Source organism: Ischnura elegans, chromosome 5 (genome assembly GCF_921293095.1).
Source record: "Ischnura elegans chromosome 5, ioIscEleg1.1, whole genome shotgun sequence".
Taxonomy (NCBI): Eukaryota; Metazoa; Arthropoda; class Insecta; order Odonata; family Coenagrionidae; genus Ischnura; species Ischnura elegans.
The window spans coordinates 49451061-49472083 of record NC_060250.1 but is presented as its reverse complement, the minus strand read 5'-3'; the positions used below and the strand labels follow the sequence as shown (position 1 = coordinate 49472083).

The following is a 21023-nucleotide window of genomic DNA, read 5'->3' as shown; positions in this document are numbered from 1 at the left end:
TTATCTTTAGTTGAAGAAATAATAGTTCTCCAATTTTTACTGAGAGTATTAATTGAGGATAGCTTAAGAGTATAAAGCAAAAATCTTGGAAAAAGTTTGCAGCTGCAAAAATAAACGCAATTTTTCGATGGAGTTTCTCGCATTCTCCAATCCTAGCCTCTTTTACCATCGTCTCCCCCTTTTTATTTCTCTTTTGCATTGCATTACTTCTTCTTCGTCGTGGACTGACGCACGCATGGAGGCAGTCGAGGTTTTCTCAGGCTGTGAAGCGTTGAGCGCTGAGTGATCCATTTTCTCCAATCATTTACGGTAGCGTTTTTACAATCGCAAGGAATAGCATTGGAAGTTATAAATTTGATTGATCTTATCGTCTATATACTGTAAAACCCACTTCCGACCACTGAATAGTTGATTCATAGAATTATTTGGTCATGGCGAGACGACAAAAAAATCATGGAATCGACCCACTCAGAAACACTCAGATCTTCAGAAACCCTGGGAAAAATTATCGAGAAACAGATTTTTTTCTATCAATTACAGTGTTTCCAACTGCCTCTAAGCCTCTACTTTTTGGGGAAATTCTGAGGTCAAAAAGTAATGGTTATGAGGAATTGGAACATCGCGAAGAAGCTTATTTTTTGCAACAAAGTGTCAGCCATTAGAAAGATTCAGAAAGTCTGAAACCCAAGAATTGTTTGTTACTCCTGTGTTTCAATTTAAGTAGGTTAGATACCACCGAAGAAAAAAAAAACGATCCGTAAGAAACGCACGGCAGACAAAAATTTTAGAAACTGGAAGGGTGACCGGAAAAGGCCGCTGCGGCGGACCCCCCCCCCCTCCCAAGTGAACGAAAACGAGCCAACAATATAAATTTCGGTTGAAAGACCTACTTTTAGCATATTTCCCAGTGGAATGCTCTGCCGTCATTGACGCGAGTGACGAGTTTTGTTAAAATTCACTAACTCTTGCTTTACTATGTGGTGTTTCATTATAAGTTTCCTGGATATCAGACATTTACGGGGGATCGGGTTGATGTGGTGGCTAGAGTGTTGGCTTCCCACCCGGTGGGCTCGGGATCAAATCCCGGCAGCGGCAGAGAATTTTCATAGACTGCCCGATCCCTGCTTGATTGTTGTGTGGAGGACATTTCAAGCGCAGCACTTCGTCCGTCGGATTTGTTAAGCCGCGGTCCCCTTGGCGCCTTTCGTTAAGAGCAGGCTAATGCCGACGCCGGGTTTCTCTCCACCCTTCCTTCCATACCCTTCCCTCATGGCGCAAATGACCTCAGCTGTCGATCGCCTCCTCCAAATTCCATACCATACACCTAAGAAACAATTCTATTCTAATCAGACATTTACTTATACCACTTATTTTTTTATCAGAGCGCGACCCGGGTTTCAATGAATTATCATCATCTTCAGGCGCAAATTATTATTTAAGATAAATCATAATTTGCGCCTGAAGATGATGATGATTCATTGAAACCCGGGTCGCGCTCTGATAAAAAATAAGTGGTATAAGTAATTGCCTAATATCCAGGAGTTTTGCTAATCCACGTAAACGCGCCGTGGATGGCAGCAGATGTAGTAGAGTCGACTGGAGAATCTCTTGATGTAATATTCGTGTCTGATGCCATGTGGGAGGATCTGATTTTTCCCATGCACGATGACCGAGGGTCCCCTTCTGTTGAAACAGCTCTCTCTTCCTCTTCTTTAAGATGGTTTTTTTTCCTCACCTGAATTTTCGGTCATTGCGCTTCTGTTTTAGTTTTTCTTTTTTCCTCGATTTTTTTCTTTCCCTTTTCATTTTACCCTTGCATCGCATTGACTTCGTTCCTGGAACTGACATATTCATATATGTATGCGATGTAATGCAGTTTTTTTCTTCAAGAGGACTACATTGAGGAGATTCCAGTAGAAGCTTCATTTCTGTTGCCACTTTGGGCGAATTTTTATCGGTTTTCAGAAACGTCCGCTGCGCGGCGCGGCATGTACCGTCTTTTTAGCGATTCCTTCCCTGGAAGAATAGAACGCCTTGAGATTTTAAAAGAAATATAACTCTTATGTCAATGCCGGGTCATGAAAAGTGGGAGGCAACTTTCACGTTTTCTTATACTCTTTCTTTATTTCTTTTCTTTACGCCAAATATAATGGTAATTTTTTCAGTTCTCGAAAATGTACAGGAGAGGAGAGCCCCCTTGTCCCCTCCCCTTGTCCCTATTCTGGATCCGCTGCTGTACTAGGGTGTTTGTGCTCGAGAGGAACAAGATTGATTACTTATGTATTAAATGGTGCATATAATTTATAATATACATTTCATTGAACACCTTTAATTATAGCTATTTTCGCCGTGAAATTCGGACCACTCTGCCGTCAGCGCCGCGAATGGTGACTCTTGTGAACCCATTTAATTTTGCGATGGGTTACAACACTTTTAGTGGCCGCCTGGAGATTCCTCTGTTCTTTTATTCGTGTTTTTTTTCTGTTTTATTCCGCGGGTGACTCGCGTTTCGTCTGATGTTTCTGGAGAATATTTTTAAATTCAATTTTTTTAACGAAGGCATTGTTAGTGGTCAATTAATTCTAATTTAATGTGGAAAATGAGAATACTGTGTTGCATCGTTATATTTATAAATATAATTTGAGTGCTGAGTGCAATGAAATGCAACACAGTAAAAAAATCTTCGCAACTAATTATTGTCATATTGAAGTCCTTTTTTTCCAAGTACGAGTAATTTACCGCGCACTAGCGAGAGAAATACTTTCAGGGAATCAACCGCAGTGTACTTCGAATCGCAAAAATTTGAATGAGGAAATACGATTAGCCTTGACCGTGATTGGAACCCTGATCCCCCAAATTCGCCCCAAGGAAGCTGGTATATAATTTTGTTGTTCGATTCTTACCGCAGAAAAAGTGCTTATGGAGAATAATTTGAGGTGTAAACTGTCAATTTCCTTTGTGGCACGATTTCAGCTCTGCTCAGCGTAAATTGAGTAGACATATTCAGCATTTTCCTGTTTATCAAATTTACTAATATCATAACTAAGAGAATGCTGAAGTATAATTTTTAAAGTTTCCAAGTAGGTTTCGCGGAGATAATGGAGATAGGCAGCGATTCTTCCGGTTTTCCTTCCGCGTTTATCCATTTTACTGGGAAATAGACAATTCCAGTGGACCTGAGGAAGCCAACTGGAACGTTGGCGAAATTTTGTCCAGCAAAATGGATAAAAACGGAAAGAAACCAGGAAAAATCGCTGCCTATTGCTGAAGAGTAATGTTCAAAGTAAGAACAAATTTTGTCAATTGCGAACTCTATATAATCTGAAGTATTTCAAGCGTTGCTGTATTACTGTAACTCGCTTTACCCTTAAGTACAGTGGCTTACCTAAACCAACCCGTTTACGTCGACTAGCGACATTTTTGTGACATTTATGTGTGTTGTCAATGTAGGGTAATGTTAATGTGAAATAGGGTATTTAATCTAGATTTAATTCACAATATTTGTAAACTAATGTACATAATGTATATTGGGTATTTATGGAGGATCAAAACATGAAAACATTCCTGTGGAAAGTGACTCTTTATGGTTCATAAGCTAGCTTAGACAATTGAAAAAATTGGTCAGAAAAGAAAAGAGGCATCCCAGACCTGGTGTCGGAGGAGGATTCTGAAGATAAAATGGACGGATAAAGTGAGGAAAGAGGGCGCACATAGAAAAATGGGAGTAGAAAAGACTCAATGGATCACCGTACCGTAAGCAGAACATGGTGGATTGTCCACATCATATGACTCAGAAGTTACGTGGTAAACATATCGGAAGGAAAAATAATAATAATAATACGTCTTTATTGGGCGAGATTGGGACTAGAAAGTCCCATCTTTCATCGAAATAGACGGGGAAGTAAATAGAAGAAGCGCAGAGGAAAAACAAACATGTACTTACTACAGATGAAGAAGCACATAAGGTTGTAACGTCAGACAATTGTTTTTTTTTTTCAAAAATCCTTACATAGTTTGTTCGCTTTTATTTATTCAAAAATCCTCTTTATCCTCTTCAAATTATTGTTTTTTATCATATCACTCCTCGAGCAACTTTCTCCTTTGCTTTTCTTCTCAAAAATCCCCATATCGATGTCTAAGTACTAATAACACGTATATCAAAAATACAAAATTTTCAGGAGACAAAAAAAAAAAAAAATTAATTTTTTCATTGTATATAATTTTAAATAAAATCAAAAACCAAAAACACATAAAACTGAAAAAGAAGCACACATTTGCAAACAAATAGTTGTTTTTTGCTTGAATTTTATTTTTTATTATCAGTATTAGCAGCATTAACTGAGACCGGCCAAATTTTGAGATAAGTGTTGTTAGAACTTAGCCATCGATATTCTTCTTTTTTTCAACAACTGCCTGACAAACCGTAAATAACAGTTTTTAAATTTCAAACGTCACAGGAAAGACGAGCGTGAGGGAGGTATAAGTACTGGTGTATAAGTGTAAGTACTGGAGCGAGAGAAATGGAGGGCTGAAGTATACCTATCCTGGATTGATGTTCTATGAATAGATGTAGGTAATGATAAATTGGCCATGGGAGTTTATTCTACGTGACGATAGCAGCTGAGAAGCAGAAGGGTTAACTCACTTCGGCTACTGCTCCCAGGGGCATGACAAGGCAGGCGACCATGAGGTCAGCGACGGCCAGCGACACGATGAGGTAGTTGGCCACGCTCTGCAGGTTCCGCTCCAACAGAATGGCCGCGATCACAAACACATTGCCTGCAACGAAAGAGGGAAAAATGTATGTTCACTCAGGGCTTCTGAGGACGGTTGATTTACAAAATGGGAGGAGAGATTAATGTCTCGTTCAACGTAAATATCATGGGCTCATTCGCCAATTTTTCTAATTGTCGACTCACATGGAGTTTAAATTAAGGAGAGCAGCATTTTTCCGTTTTTCAATCGGTCAATAACTCCAGGTAATCGTTAGGAAAAATTGACTGCATTAAACATGAACAGTCTGTTTAACAAAGGGCAAACCCTCCTTTATAACAGTTTATAAGACGTTAGTGAGCAAGTTTTTAAAAATTTTAATGAAATAGTTAATTGTTCAATACGAAGCGACAGTCTTTTCAGGTCTTCGGATGGCGTCACGAACATGACGATGATTTGGTGGCAGAGCCCCCCTCCAAAGAGCGAAGGCGAGTTTTTTTTCCTATAATCATCCTGAAGCTGTGAAGCCATATCTTTGTTAATCGTTAATTTATATTTGTTGATATTTTTTCTACACACCGACCTTGTGTTCGTTTCACCAGTTTTTTGTAATCAGGTAGATAGCCAAGAATTACCTTCTTAATCAACCTTCTTCTTAATCAATCTTGGTGTTTGACACTTGCCCTCCGACATCCTTCTCGATTTTGCATAGAGTTTGAGAGCCCAACTCTAAGAAATTTCTTGCTGAATGCCTTTCCTATCCGTCTATTTGTTTACTGCGGGTTCTACTTTAATTCCATGAAAAACGACCCTCGATGTTGTGTCTTCCCGTGGATAAAAAAAAAACTTTGGCCCGATTCCCTCAGTTAGGATCCCAGCAATAAAGACACGATGTTCACGTTCTAATAAGTCGCTGCTTCCGATTGTAATATTTCACTGCGTTGCCCCTACGCGACTCGCGGAATTCGCTGGTCTTCTTTTTCCGGGACCATAAACAACATTCGCTCCAGCTCATACTGTCGCATGCTCATGACGTCAGTCGGCGACTAATTAACTTTTTTGCGCTCTTTGGAAGAGATTTAACAGCTTGGATCTCAAATAATAAATGGACCAAAAACTCTCTGGTACAGATCGTTGATGATGGATAATGCTTCTACCAGCCAGCGGGAGCAGTTTTTGCCCAGTACAATCTACAATGCTGATAATGATACCGTCACGAAAACTCGAAAACGCTTCGAACTTCCTTTAAACAAGACCGATCTCCGAATAGATAAGAATACGGACTTCACTTTGCATGCTTTAATTCTGCACCCATAGCCTAATTATTTATTTTGGCTGCTAAATCCTCTGACAATGTAGTGCTGTTCTTTATTACCTTATTTAAACTCTTATCTCTCTAAATTGAGGGTGGATGGCGATATTTAGTGGAAATGTGTGAAATAAAACACAATCCCTGATATTGTATGCCCCACAAATTTTTAATAGCCTGACCAAGGTTTCGACACCATACACTATGCTCGAGAATTGTATGTCATTCTCAAAAAAATGCACGGTACACTTTGTCATTTTCCAAGAAATACCTGGGTCAAACTACAGAAAAAAATGTAGAACATACTATATTGAATATCTGTGATTATGCTTCATCATTTCTGTCTGTTCCATTCAACTGCCTCTGTCATCTCTGTTTATGAGTTAAATTTACTCTTATTTAATGTTTTGTGTGTTTTTATACACCCGTTTAATTTTCTCTGTCGCTATTATTCTTGTCATTAATCATGATCGTGTAATATTACGGCTAAATAAGCTCAATTTATACATTTATTTTAAATGTTGAAAATGGATGTCAAATTCCAACTACGTTTAAAAATTATCATTCATATTAGTATTCCAGGGCAGAACATGCCATTAAAAAGTTAATTTGTCACTCCAACAAAAACTTGAGGCTTTATAGTACGCCATTAGTATAATTCTTAATATCCTTCAAGCCTATTTTTGGAAAAGTAGCGATAAATGAACCGTAGGGAGAACTTAGCCTGAGCTTATAGTGCTATATAATTACATATAATCCTGCCATTCGCCTTAATAGGCGTATGGCGGAAGTTAGGACACCAGCCGTTTATATGCAAAAATGTGTGCGTTGTAGTCATTCAACTACGGAAATCAACTACCATTAATTAATTTTATGAGGACATTTATTTTCCCAGGGAAAAACTATGCCTTTCGGCGCTGATGCCAGAGGATAGCGTGTGTTTAACATGTTCTTCTGGTGTGACACATATAAATTACTTCTAAAAATTTGGTTGTCACCTTTAATTATTCAGCTTAAGTAGATATTGTCGAAATTTGCCTGCTTATCAAATTTAATATTATCATATATTAGATGATTCTGAAATAAAACGTTCAAAATAAGAGCAAATGTTAGCTAGAGCGTACTGTATATAATCTGAAAATTTCAATCGTTGTTGTATTAACATAACTTCCCCTAACTGTGAGTCCAGTGGGTCACCTCAATCAGCCAGTTTACAATGATAAGCGACATTTTTGGTGCATTGCTATGCTTTGTCAGTGTAGTGTCATGTGTATTTGAAATTGAATACTTAAACCTGGAATATTTAGCACCTGAAAAGAATGTGATTATCCATGTTGAACAATAAGATTATACGTAATTGCTTTTATTATTGTTTTAAAATGTTAATATTTTCATCAAATTACTTTTATTTTATTTTATAAATGTCAGTTTTATTTTAAATTTTTGTTACCCAAACAGGTATTTTTTTCTCTCTCTTAAAAATAGATTAATCCAATGTTAATGCCCTTAAAAAATTAAAATTTCTCAAAGTAGAAGCAGGTACAATTTTTGGCAGACAGCAAAAAATCTTACAATGGTGGCTTACTTATACATGCATATTGTGTATGCTGTCACGACACTTTGATCGTAATTCCAGATGTCTATAAAAAGCGTATTATAAGTTGCCTTCAGAGTGGAATTAACGATGATGGTTTAAGTTTTAATGTAGTAATTAGACACGAGAAAGAACTGTCGAGCGGGAATGATGCTTCCTCTTAACGCATGTTTCTTGAAGGACCGTGGCCGGAGTAAGGAGAAATGTTGAGGCATGATTCTTAATAGAAAATTAATGGACGCACTAAGTGATTGATCGCAGCGGTGGCTTTCTATCGCTCTAATATCGTTTCCCTAGCGTGAAAAAAACCGGACGATCAATGGTCGGCCTGCCTTGGCGAGGAATCCGAATGTAACGAGCCCAAACCGCCGTTTATTTTGAAATATGCGACCAACTTAAGACTAGCAAAAGGAACTGGCACTTCTCCAACTCGCTTGAGTCCAAGCACTTCCCATTCGCCCCCATCAAGCATCGAATCTCTGTCTCTCCTTAATGTTTAGCGTTTTTTGTGTGTAATTTTAGATCGAAGGGCCAGGTAAGTGTGCTTTTGATAGAGTTAGGAAAATTAAGAGATCGGTATTTTTACGCAATTTCATCCGTCGCTAAGTACTCGAGCCATTCGCGACTAATTAATCGATTTCCTCAACCTTTTCGCATATAAGTTGATGACGTATCCTGCCGAGAGGGTATCCGCTTCTCCGCTACTCCTTGTTCTTGTGCGTGGTCCTAGCCTTGTTCGCTGTTTATTTATTTATTCAATAATAATTGAAGTACACTCATCATAAAGACACAATGATAGGGTAAACTGTTTACATAATTAATTGGTTGTTGTTCACACTCTTGCGAGCTAACTCCTTCCCTCAGCTAAATGTTTGTAAAATTACTCACAATTAATAATTGTTTTTCTCGTTAGAATTCAACGAAAAATATATCCTTGAACGAATAAATTAGCCAAAACTCTAACGACGGGAGTAACTATAACTGGGCGGGAACTATCGCGTGTGCTCGTTTTAAACTTACAAGAGAGTGGTTGAATGAAGAAGAATTCTTTTCGCCAAATATCGCTCCCTCTAATTACTGAACTCTATCATTGACTTGAAATACTAGGGATCAGGGAATGATCCCATTTTTTCACCATTCCGAAAATTGCTTTCTTTACGGATTACTCATTTTCATTGACATGGATGGATTTCTGTCATAGCCATGCCATTTTCAAGGCCGTCTTTTACAAAATAGGTCATCGTTTCAGTCGTTATTCTTTGAAAGTGCGTAATGATACATAAATGAGTAAAAAGTACGTGTAAATTATCTGCATGAGTATTTGGATATAAGTAATTTTCATTTATTTAAGCAAGAAGGGGAGTTGTCAGTGCAGTGTGATACTTGAAGTGTATGATGCATTATAGAAATTTGGGTAAATTTAAAAACCAGGATGAATAGCTCGGAGGGTGGCTTTTAAACAATGACGGAACTTTTGGAATAATAATAGATGCCTCTATTCTGGCGAGGTTGAGGCCAAAAAGTCCCCCTCTCCACTAGCTAACCATATTTATGAAGAATATCATAAGTGTAGTTTTAAACCTAAGATTAAATATGGATTGAACAATGGGCGTTACCTGGAATTTGACTTTCTTGACAAAACCCGAAAAAAGAGCTAAGAGCATTTAACCTTGCAATTCAAAATGACAGTAAAATTTGGTATCCAGGTGCAACGAATGCAATGGTGCATTGACCGTATTTAGAACAAAAAAATATACATTTGTCTTTCAAAATTTCTCATACCCTCTTTATAGTAGCTTGCGTCGTCTCCGATCAAGAGATTGTCGTACATCAAAATGAACGTTATCGGAAAGGCAAGTTGCGAGTTGTCGTGGTTACGTGATGTTGCATTTACGACGTTTTCGTAAACCAGATTCCGGGCACGGGTTGTCGCTGAAGAAACTAACCGTTTCTAACTAGATGCATGCTTTCGTTATTCTCTTCCATGATGTATTCGTTTTGAAAAACTTTTCTGTCCTCCGAAAGTTGTGATCCATCTTCTTTAAGGCGTGCTCCGTCTTTTCTTTCCTTCTTCCTTTGAACTTCTGTTTTAATGAATTCGGCGGGATGTGTATCATCCCTCCTATACCTCGAAAAGAATTTCGTAAAGAATTATTGATTTTTCTTTCCGTTGGTCATGTATGCTTCGTTGTTTTCCGTATTTACTTTGAACTAAACGGATTCGATAGAAAAGGTATGCGACCGATTTTTCCTTGCCCGAATTCTTAAGTTATTCCAGCGAGTACGTCATATCTGCACTACATCCACTACAGGGTATCTCATTGATCATCCTTGAATAATTACTATCCGTTTTTATCGTTTTTAGGAGAGTAATGTATTGTGATAGATTAAAAAATATATCGGAAGTAGCTACGGTAATAACTTAACAAGTCAGCCGCATGCACAAATTGTACGAAACTTTCACAGAGAAAAAAATCATTCCGGTATTTTTATGAGATTCTCGGACATTATTAAATTCCGCTATTATTATCCCAATGTCCGGTATAGTCCACACATTTCTACAGAGTGGTATGATACCTCGGTAGCTTAACTCCCTAAAGCACTCCACTGGAATTCAGGTATTCGGGTTAGAATCTCGGTCAAGGAGAATGATTATTCTCTGTGGAATTGCTTCACTATTGTGGTAGAGTTCGAAAAATAAAGACACCCGTATTTCTTCCGTTTTCAATCTTTCGCCTGCTTCTCGAGCTATTAGGAACGAAAAAATCACCGACGTTGACCATTTCCCAGACAAGTCGATGACGTCACGAGGCACGATTCATTTTTATTCCTCTTTTCCTTTTTTTCTCTCTCTCTTTCTGCTCTCCTTTCAACTCATTACCATGCACTCATTCCCATTTTTTATATGAGTGCGTGTGTCCGCGTGAATGAGTGAGGACATTAAAGCTAAAACGGAATTAATCGAGTGATTTCCAAGCCCGGTGATAGATGAAGGAGGGGGTGGAGAAGGCAAAGAGCTTGATGTTTAGAGAGAGAGGGTGCAGCAGCGAGGGATTGCGGACGGGGAAAGTGGAGGGAAATTTAATCAACGGCAAAACATTCTAGCGTCGCCCGAAGAAGGAAAAGAGCTGACGAAGCTGTCTCCGGGACGAAGATTCAGCGAAATTCAGCTGAGAGGAAAGGTCGTTTTCAAAAGACCCGGCTCGGTTTATCCCTTGTGCGTGTATACCCTAGTATACTCAAAACGTAGAAAATTGATGGATGTATTTAATTTTCTAAGAAATATTTCACCTTGAGCTCGAGCAATAGGCAGTGGGAAAAAATAACGGAAAATTATGGGTCTCGTTAATTTTCAAGCACTGTTATAGTCAAGAATAATATTTATTTCACCTTAAGCTTAAACAGTCGGCTACGGATAAAAAACAACATTACGGATCTTTTAAATTTTTAAACTGTTATAAACAAGGAAAATATTGTGAACCGAGCCTCTTGTGGTGATTTTAATGAATGAAGTGATAAGCAATAAAACACAATAAATATATGTCGACAATAAATTTATTGCATTTGATTCTCTAGTGGCTGATTCAGAGAAGGAACTAAGTGTAATGCGAAAATTCCAAATTGTAAATTATTTAAACTGAAACTTACAACACCAAGAAAACAAGAACGATGGCGGCAGTAAGGATAAGAGGCGTAGTGGTAACGAATATATGTATCGGCGGAGTTATATTGAAAGAATTGTCTGGGTCCTGATACTGCTCTGGGTTGAGTTGCTTATTAGATAATAAGAACAAATGTTCCTCTGATGTCAAAAAGAATGTCTTACAATTTAAAGAAATGTACTGGTAAATAAGAGCACGGTTAAAGATATTTTTGAGACTAGGAAGAAATTTGAGGAATGCTTTGGATAAAGTGTTCTAACGTATGAACTAAAATCAAAACGATTATTGACGAGTTTCCATTGTGGAAGTTCAATGTAATAAGATCGAAGCAGCCATAATAATTTTCAACACCTATTACCTCGACCGATTTCAACGTTAACACGTCATTTACCAGAGCTGTCTCTGGATCTTGTCTAGGCTGTGGTGACATGGGCATCGTTTGGATGAAGAAGGAGAGAAGAAATATAACAGGTACCCATAACTGTGAGACAACCCCTACCAATAAACTTGCAAACGTTGAAACCGGTTGAGGTAATAAATGAGTGATGAAATTTACTAAGGATGCGTGAATATGAGACTGGGACACTGTGGAAGAGTGAAGTGTCCGAACTTGAAGCTGAAGTAATGAGATTTTTGAGAACGGTTTTTAGAGTTGAGTGGTCAAATGGCTGAACAACAAGTACATAATGAAATCCATGCAGAAGGAGAGGTAGGAAATGCAGATCTCATCGTACACGTAGTTGGGGACGATGGCCTGACAAAAATATTATGGAAGTAAATGTACTAGGAAAGAGACAAGAGGGCAACCAAGGACTTTGTACGTGAAAGTATTGGCGATGGAAATGGTGAACACCCCGTACAATGAATTGAAGGGAGAAGCTGAAGGTGAGAGTTTGATGGCAGTCTATGCTGTAGCGACCTTGAGAGGAGGAAGATGAGAAGAAAGAGGACAGATACCCATTACTGTTAGACAACCCCTGCCATCTATCCATTGCCACTGCATACAAGCACGTAGCCTCACTCTCGGAGCAACACTTTCCAGCCAGACATTTTGAATAAGCACTCCTGGTCCCTTTTTTCTCTGTCGAGGGGGTGTGGACGCGTGGGAAGATAAAATGGAGGGAAGGAAGATATTGCGAGATAAGAGGGCAAAAGTATGGGTGGATGGAAGGATAGGAAGGAGGAGGGCCGGGTGGGAAACATGCCGGCGAAAAAATATGTGTGCGGGAGATGAGGAAGTAGATAGAGAGAGAGAGAGAGAGAGAGAGAGAGAGAGAGAGAGAGAGAGAGAGAGAGAGAGAGGCATTGCCTGTGTGCGTGCGAGTGAAATGAAATACGTCGGTGGGGGGAGAGGCGGACTTCCTCTCCTTAAAAAGACACATCCATCCTTATCCACCGGTCATATTTTTTCTTTTTTTTGGGGTGCGGTATTACTTATAAAGTCAACTTTTTTCCGGTGAAATATCGTGGAACAGCATATCTATATGAAGAATCTGAGCTTTTACTGGTGAATGGCATCGATGAAAGCTCCTCGGGTTTCCGACCGGGTCGGGGTCTGCATGGTGTAGTCCAACAATTCGTTGGGAGACTTTCCCAACGTCCTCAGGGCTGATGATCGCCCTGAAGATGCTGGGAAAGTCTCTCAACGAAATGTCGGACTACACCATGCAGACCCTGACCCGGTTGGAAACCCGAGAAGATTTCATCCAGCATATCTACATGTATAAAAGAGGATGTCTGTTTGTCCGTCCAATGAACGTCTCCATACGGCTGCACAGATTACGACCAAAGTTAGTAGGTTAGTTGGACCAGTACATAGGAGCATCTATCAGACTCTGTATTTCTACTTTCGGTTTCGTCCGACGCGTACTTTGCGTCGTTTTCTCATTATAGTTTGTTACGGCACGACGTAAAACTTCTGCGGTCGGACATCCTGCCATGTAGGCACACCTCTTGACACCATCATACAACAAAACATATTAATCCTGCTATGTGAGCACGAATTCCAAGTTTCAAGTTTCCCACTTCTCTGGGTACTATACCTCCCGAACAGCGCTGGGTGCTGTGCTAGTCAAATGATAAAGAAAGATGTAACAAAGGTGATGATTACGAACCAATTGAAACATGTGTACTGGAGCTGTGAATTAAAATTAAGTGGACAGTGCGATATATTTATATGTGGCATTGCTAATTTAATACTTTTTCCCTTACTGTGTAACTTATTTGGCTTAACTATGTGGAATCACGTCGTAGGTTAATGAAATTCAATGAATGGACTACTGTCAGGTCTGCGCGCGGGCTGGAAACATTAAGGCAGCTAAATCGAAACTGCACCGAAACGTCGGCTGCCTTAATTTTTCTGTCACGGGCGAAAAACCGAGTGAAGTTCATTCATTGTATTCGCCGGGAAAATCTAAAATCATACAAATCAAATTCTTTTTGTACGTTCCACGCTGAATATTTATTGACACGTTACGCACCGGAGTTTTTGAAACGTAGAGGAACGACGTACCTGGGTAGAGATGTTGAGATTTAAAATTTGTGCCTATTCGGATGAACAGCCATAGGTTTAAAGATGGTCAATAAGCAAATGTCTACAATGTAACTTTATGTAATCAAACGTAACTTTACCTCCATTCATAATAAGTAACGAACAACAACTAAAAACTTAATACCAAATGTCGTAATAGGCTTGAGCAATGTTTAAGTTGACGCGCCTAAATGATGAGAATCGTCATCCGTCCGGAGCGCTCTATAAAAAATCACGAGAATTCTCGCCATTCATACGCAACGTGTTAACACCGATCATGGATTTAATGTTGTTACATAATGATACAAACTGTTGTATGATGATACCTTGATTATGATGTAACATTATAGGAAAATTGGTCGGCGTCGGTCTGTGTGAAACGTACAAAGTGAAATTTATTTCCTCTACGTAGGTATTCGCTTTCGTTCGCTGGGAGGGCTCTCTCCGGAAAAGACATGCACCATTTTCCGGCCATTCTGCTAGATCCTACGATTTTCGCCTGCCGTTTACTCATGAAGGATCGTTTTTTTCGGTGATAATTCACCTACTCAAATTGAATCCATGGAACGGCCAGCAGTTCATAGCTTCAAGGTTTTCTGACTGTTACAAGGTGTGGTATAACAACCTTCTACGAGTTGTTAAAATTTCGCATTACCATCTATGGTTTGACCCCCAAATGTCCCCAAAAAGTAGAGGCAATTGGCTACACTGTAATAGATAGAAAATCTAGTGTTTCGGTCTTTTTTCCTAGGATTTCAGACGATTTTAGAGGGGGTCGATTCCATGACTTTTGTTGTATCTCGTCTCGTTCACCCCAAAAATTTCTATGAATCAGTCAGTCATTCTGTGGTCAAAAGTGGATTTTGTAGAATAAAGATGCCAACATCTTGGAAATTTCTGAGTATATTAAGTACACTCTCCAACACTGTTCACCTCCTGATGTATACCGGCGGGATTCGTACCCAACTATGCGGCGACGGTAAAAATAGTAGTGAAGGGATGGGCTGCTCTAGACTGCTGTTGGTTGCCCATGCCGGCACTAATGATCATTCCTACCGCAAGAGGAGATGGGATTATGGGTTGGAGATTTGGATATAAACTCGGAGGTTGAACGCGTTTCGAAAGGCTTTATTCTCGATCTGAGATCTGCAGCATTGTTCCTCAGACTGACGGCGGTCCTCGAGTTTGGGACGGGATTACTTTGATGAAGAAGAGGTCGTGGGAATTCTGTTCGAGCATTGGGCAGAATTGTGGATTTTCGGTCGGTGCTTGGCTCGTGCCGGGCTCCTATCATTTCTTCTGTGGTGTATTACTCCAATGAGGTATGAGAAAGTGTTAATTTTAGGATTTTTGACACCTGTAGCTATTTTTTTAAGATTAGAAGGTAAATTATCTAGTAGGATTTTTAAAGAATTAACTAAATCTATACTTCGAGGGAATCCGGTTTGTAAAAATCTACACATAGATGTAAAATTATGAGCGGCAATGCCGGAAAATAGCGAAAATATTCCCAAAACGCTTGATCCAGGGAAAGAAAATATGTAGAATTTAATAAGTACTTCCAGCAAAAATCGTCCACCTAATACATACATGTAAACTCGGAAAATAACCAACCGACTTTCGTCCTACACAATATGACGTCAACTTTGTCGTAGTTAACATCCGTAGCGTTAAATTAAGCGCGCTGAAGTAGAGCATATGTTTCAGGACACGGATCTGGTCATGGAAACACAGAGCTGATTTTCAGGGGATATATGCGACAGCGAAATTTTTCGGCCCAAGTATAAAATGTACCGATGCTATCGCGCGATTTAGGATTGGTGGAGGAGTTTTCTTTTTCTATTAAATCACATTTACAGAGTATTGCTCACGAAATAGCAGGATAATTGAAAACGTTAACCCGATATTCAAAATGAGAAAGAGATAGCACCCAGGGAACATATCCCCTAGGTTCCATCAAAAGTGAACTAGTCTGGTGACATTGAACCCATTCCTCATTGCCAAATCCGATGCCTGAGACCAAAATATCCCCTTCCTAGAATCGAATCCCATCGAGGGGCCCCCCCAATTCGCCACCGAACGAATGCTTTTCTCGCCCTCGCGATTTTATTGGCTCGTTTATCCTGTTACGTCAACATCTCTCGAACCCCTCGCGGGATCGGAATAGCGTGAAGCGAAGGGATCCAATTAAAATTCATTAGTTTACCCGCTCAAGGTGTTGAGGAAGGTATATGGGGCGGGTTAGGCTCACTGAGATGTGCACCGAATGGAAGAAATGGAAAGAAGGAAATTTCGGGGGAGGTGGAGAGTAGGAGGGTTATTTTCTCCTGGTACCCTCCCCCCTTTTCTCCTTCTCCTCCCCCTACCACCCCTCTCCGATCGACCAGGCAGCACAATGAAGGGCGTGTGCCCCGATCCTCTTCCGCCACGGCATCCTCATCTAAATTCAGCGCCCTCCGCCCTTCACTTGTTCGGCGGACTCGACGGCCTAGGTTAAAGAGGCTGCATCACTTCTGCTCAATCGGTCATTTTTCGTGTTCCCTCTTCACTTAGAGATTAAACCCGAAGGTTGGTACGAATTAAATATAATAATACAGGACGTGTTCCGAAAGTAACGTAATAATTTCTTTAAAAGTAACGTTTTCAACATTTTGCACAAACTTTTTGAAAATTCTTCGAAGTGCTGCCCTTTGGTCTCTGCACATTTTTTTCAGCAACTCTGCCATAACCGGTACGCGCCCAGGAAGGCCTCTAACAAGGTTTTCGTTACGACTGATTGGATCTATTCCATGGGCGACAAATGGGTTAAATTCAGGTCTTCCTTAACACGAGTGAGCAGAAATAAGTCAGCTGGGGCGACTTCAGGACTATACTGGGGTAGGGCAGCGTTTGAACCTGGTGTTCGGATAGAAACTCGCGGACCTGTACTGCGTTGTGGCATGGCGCGTTGTCGTGATGGAGTTGCCAGGTAGCGGGGATGTCTTTCCTCGTCCTGATGACCCTTTTTTGGAGTCAATCCAGCACATCAATAATCCATCAATCAAGCGTTTTTAATAATATATATGATACAGATACTGCAATAAATATATTATAATTTAGTAAATGAGATATGAAAATTCATATACCATTCAATTGATCAATAAAATGCGAATTTACCATTGGATGCGATTGATTTCCTCACGGATTTTAATATAATTTGGATATTCGTCCTGCTCTTTGTATCGCGACGATGAACATGTGGGTATAGCACAATGCAAGTTCGAGTGTCTGATATCAGAAGGAAAAATGTAATGGTACGTTCGACCTTCTCTTCTCAACTTTTGCCTCACCCTCTTTGTTTTTTTCGCTTAACTCTTCCCGGTGCGGTGCATCTGAGCTGTGCCGTTCAACGATACATGTTTATGAATCCTCGTGGACTCGTTCTCACATTATGAAGTAGTAGACATTAATTCTTTATCATCTATCCTAAGAGACCAGGCGTCCTCCATGTTAGGTCATATTTACTTATTTTCAGCTCATATTTATCAGTACACTAATTATTTTGAACGTTTATCTGCATTTTCCGTCACGTATATCGTTTTTATTATGTGAAATCCATGATAATAAATATTCCAGAATAGTCACTGAATGTGTGCACCCAAATGCAATTTTTAGGAAAAATGTAAGCTTTTACCATTTACAGTAAACTTATAGGTACTCCGCTGCGAATATCAACACTTTTAACTTAGAGTTATGATCCTGCATTCCGAATAAATAATACCATGAGATGGATTCAAGAAGATTACTTTGGTAAATTGTATGTTTTATCTTAATCTAAATGAGTAACATAGAATATAATGCTTGAAACCTACGGCGAAGGGATATAATGGAAATTTTGTTAATTGTAGTTAGTTAACCCATGACTCATGATCGCAGTGATGTAGCCACAACATTTGAGGCTGTTCAATAATTAAAATTTACATTATCGTCTTCATCAAAGATAAAAAATCCGATGGTTCGTTTAAGCTGATAACAGATCAATTTTCCAATTACCTAATCACTCAAAATTCATCTAGTTATTCTGTTTTACGTCCTCAATAGCTTTTTCCTTATATCTTTTATCTGTAGAGTACGTCTCATCCGAGGCCTTCCTTAGCCGTTCTTAACGACCTCTAGTCCTTCAGCGATTGTTTGTATCAAAGCGTTATGCCTCGTGATATGCCCGTTTAAGATGCCCTATTATCCTTCTTAAGGTTTTGAGACTTTATTGTTGTTCTCCATCAAATTATGATTTCTGAACATTTTTTCTGCATTCTTGTGTGAAAATTAAGCTGTTCCGCATTCTTCCAATGGTTTACGGAACTTATTTAATTATTTTGGGAGGAAAAACTGATAATTTACGCCGAAATTGGTTCCGTGTATCTGCGTGAAAATTAGGGACGAAAGGGTGGTATCTATTTCGTGTCACGAATATTTGGTAAAATTTGCGGAGTCCCTTTGGTGTTCATTGGAAAATGCATAAAGGGATTCCGTACGAAGTTTCAAGGAAGTTCAGCCGTGCAGAACAAAGTCTTTGTGATTGTAATTTGCACAGGATTATCGAAGAAACTTGAGAGGAAGGAGTTTCACAGTTTCAAGAGCTACATTCCGAAAGTAAGCAGTTCATGCCAGCTGAAGACGGTGAGATAGCTTCTACCAAAGAAAAAAAAATACTTCTGAGTGAAGATCCTCAACGAATGTGGAGAATGCCATGCAAGTTTTCATCAGACTTTTTAAGTGTATCTCAAAAAACGGAAGGAATGCCAATACCACGCTGCTTTTGTAGCAAAGTAAATAGCAAACTTTCACTCATACTATTTATTAAACTAATATACATCCTACAAAACCCTGCAGACGTTTGCTAGCCTGCGTATTTTTCTTTCTTTCTGGATACAAGTGAAAAAGCAATTGAAATATGAATATTTATTCATTTAAACATCCAGTAATAAATACAATAGGTACGGATATGGTATTAAAATTCAAACAGTCCCTCAATAGCTCCCTAATTCTTGTCAAAAGTTTGGTGAAGAGTTCTCGGGATCGCCACCGGGTCAGGAACTCCATATCTGCCAACGTTTCGATGTCCGACTCGGTCATCGTCCTCAGGGCTGTGAATGTCGAGTGAGAATTTGACTTGCTTATATACAGTCACTCTGGTGGTCAGGTGACTGCTGATTGGCTGTCGTCAGCGGCATGCTCTGGTTGGTGGTTTTGCCTAGCCTTATGTATAGTTTTGAGCACAGGTTTCCAGGTGTTGCTATGAGCATATCCGGAGTCTCTATTGATGGTATTCTTAGACAGTCAAATTTCAATACACTCTTTAATGAGTCGATCCCAAAAGCCATTGGATCGGCAGAGCATCTTGGTGTCGTCAAACTAAACAGTATTTATTTCATTATTATTTAGTTTATTTATTTCACTTAACATTTCTGCCCTGAGTCTCATATGCTCGCCTAGTATTCAAGATTCGACTCGATGAGTGCAAATTAGCACATATTTTTATCCGAAACCTCCCCAAAACATACTTGACTAACATTAGCGTCTTTAGGGTTCACCCCTTCAAGTATTCCCTCTGTGACGAGTTAATCCGAAATCATTTGAAGTAGCAGCGCTGATAAATACTGGTTTCTTCGCGCACGAATATTGCATTGGATGTTTCTCCAGTCCACCGCTTAATGTGCTTTCATCGACCGAATATTTTAATTGTTTTCAAAAGCCGCAAGACAATGCTTTTGTATAGTATGTCTTTTTCTTTTATTTTTATTGACCACTTCTTAATTCATATACGTTTTAGTTTTTGTGGTTTTGATATTTAAAACCAACAATACTGTTGGCGTCAAAATGATATGCCGCTGTACTTTTCAAATTTATATCTTCGGTTGTGCGCATGCTAAAATAATAAATATATGTAATTTTAAAGAAAATTTCATTTTTAATTCCTACGTATTTTTTGTTTTGTGAAAAAATCAAAACTGTAGACACACCGGTGCAATAAGTAACTCCGCGCACCGTAAAATTAGCCGTTTTTTCAACTTCATGAACTTTGTAATTCAACCTCGGTAAAATTACTAGATCTACAGCACTCATCTTCCACAATAAGTTGCAAACATGTATGTAGATAAAGAAAATGGCTTTTGCGTATTTTATGAACACATATTTTGTCGTTAATTAACGAAAATGTTTAAACATTATGTAGTCCTACAGTTTACCCCGAAATAAGAAATAAAACTAATAGAAACACTTTTTAATTTATTTGTGATTTTTCTATGATCCGCAATTATTATATCCTTATAATCTGTTAATACGAAAATTATTCGTTCGATACGTAATATTGCGGGTGCACTTAAACCATTTCCAGGCGGGAGAGGAAAGCAGAGATGAGGTTGAGTGACGTCTGTGGGAATTTTGAGGGAAAATGGAGTTGGGTTTGAATGATCATGCGTCTTCGTCGGTAAGGACCGCGGTGGTGGGAATTACATTGGCTGCAGCAGCGAGGAAGGTGGTTCAGGCGTCAAATGGGGCGAAATGGGTACAGGAAGGAGAATGGAGCTGGCGCGCGCGGATGCGGCCGGCCGTATAATGGGCCGAGGAGAAAATAGGGATAGAGAGAGAGAGAGAGAGGATCGTGGGAAAAAGAAGGTGATGGATGAATGAGAAGGATGGGGAGAGAGGTCGTAAGTATTTAGAGGGAGCGATGAAGATGAGGAAAAGGCGATGGGATGGAAGGGACGAGGATAATGGAGGCTGAAAAAGCGAACTCGGCGGAGGGAAAATGAACGTCTTTGTTTGCCTTTGGCCAACAGTTGCTTCGTTGCGTTAAGCATGCGTTGGATAGACTCTCTCATATCTCCTTCCCCCTCTCGTCATCGACTTGACCACGAAAATGTAGAACCACGACCTCACAACCAGTGTATGGTGCAAAGAATTTCCGAACACTACGACACAGATTTAGGGAACATAGACCTATTCACGCCGCCATGGGAACTACACAGCGGTGGCTTCAGTTGAGAAGATTAGTACATGTCGCCTTTTCACTTGCTTTTTAAGTGAATTTCAAAAATGTTCAATCGGATTCCCAAAATGTCGATAGCTTGGCTATTAGCTATCCATGTACTTTCAATAATTGTAATATAGTATTTAAACTCGCGAGAAATTGCATCGTCAGATTTATTGAAATTTATAAATTACTGTATCATA

At 39.4% G+C, this 21023-nt stretch overlaps 1 protein-coding gene across 1 annotated transcript in view; it reads right to left on the bottom strand.

Annotated features, from left to right (window-relative positions):
• LOC124158853 (5-hydroxytryptamine receptor-like) overlaps positions 1-21023 on the bottom strand; it is a 700732-nt gene that overhangs the window by 33292 nt on the left and 646417 nt on the right. Inside the window, exon 5 of the mRNA XM_046534230.1 lies at positions 4646-4779. Coding sequence (XP_046390186.1) covers positions 4646-4779 — 134 coding nt within the window. The remainder of the gene's footprint in view (positions 1-4645; positions 4780-21023) is intronic.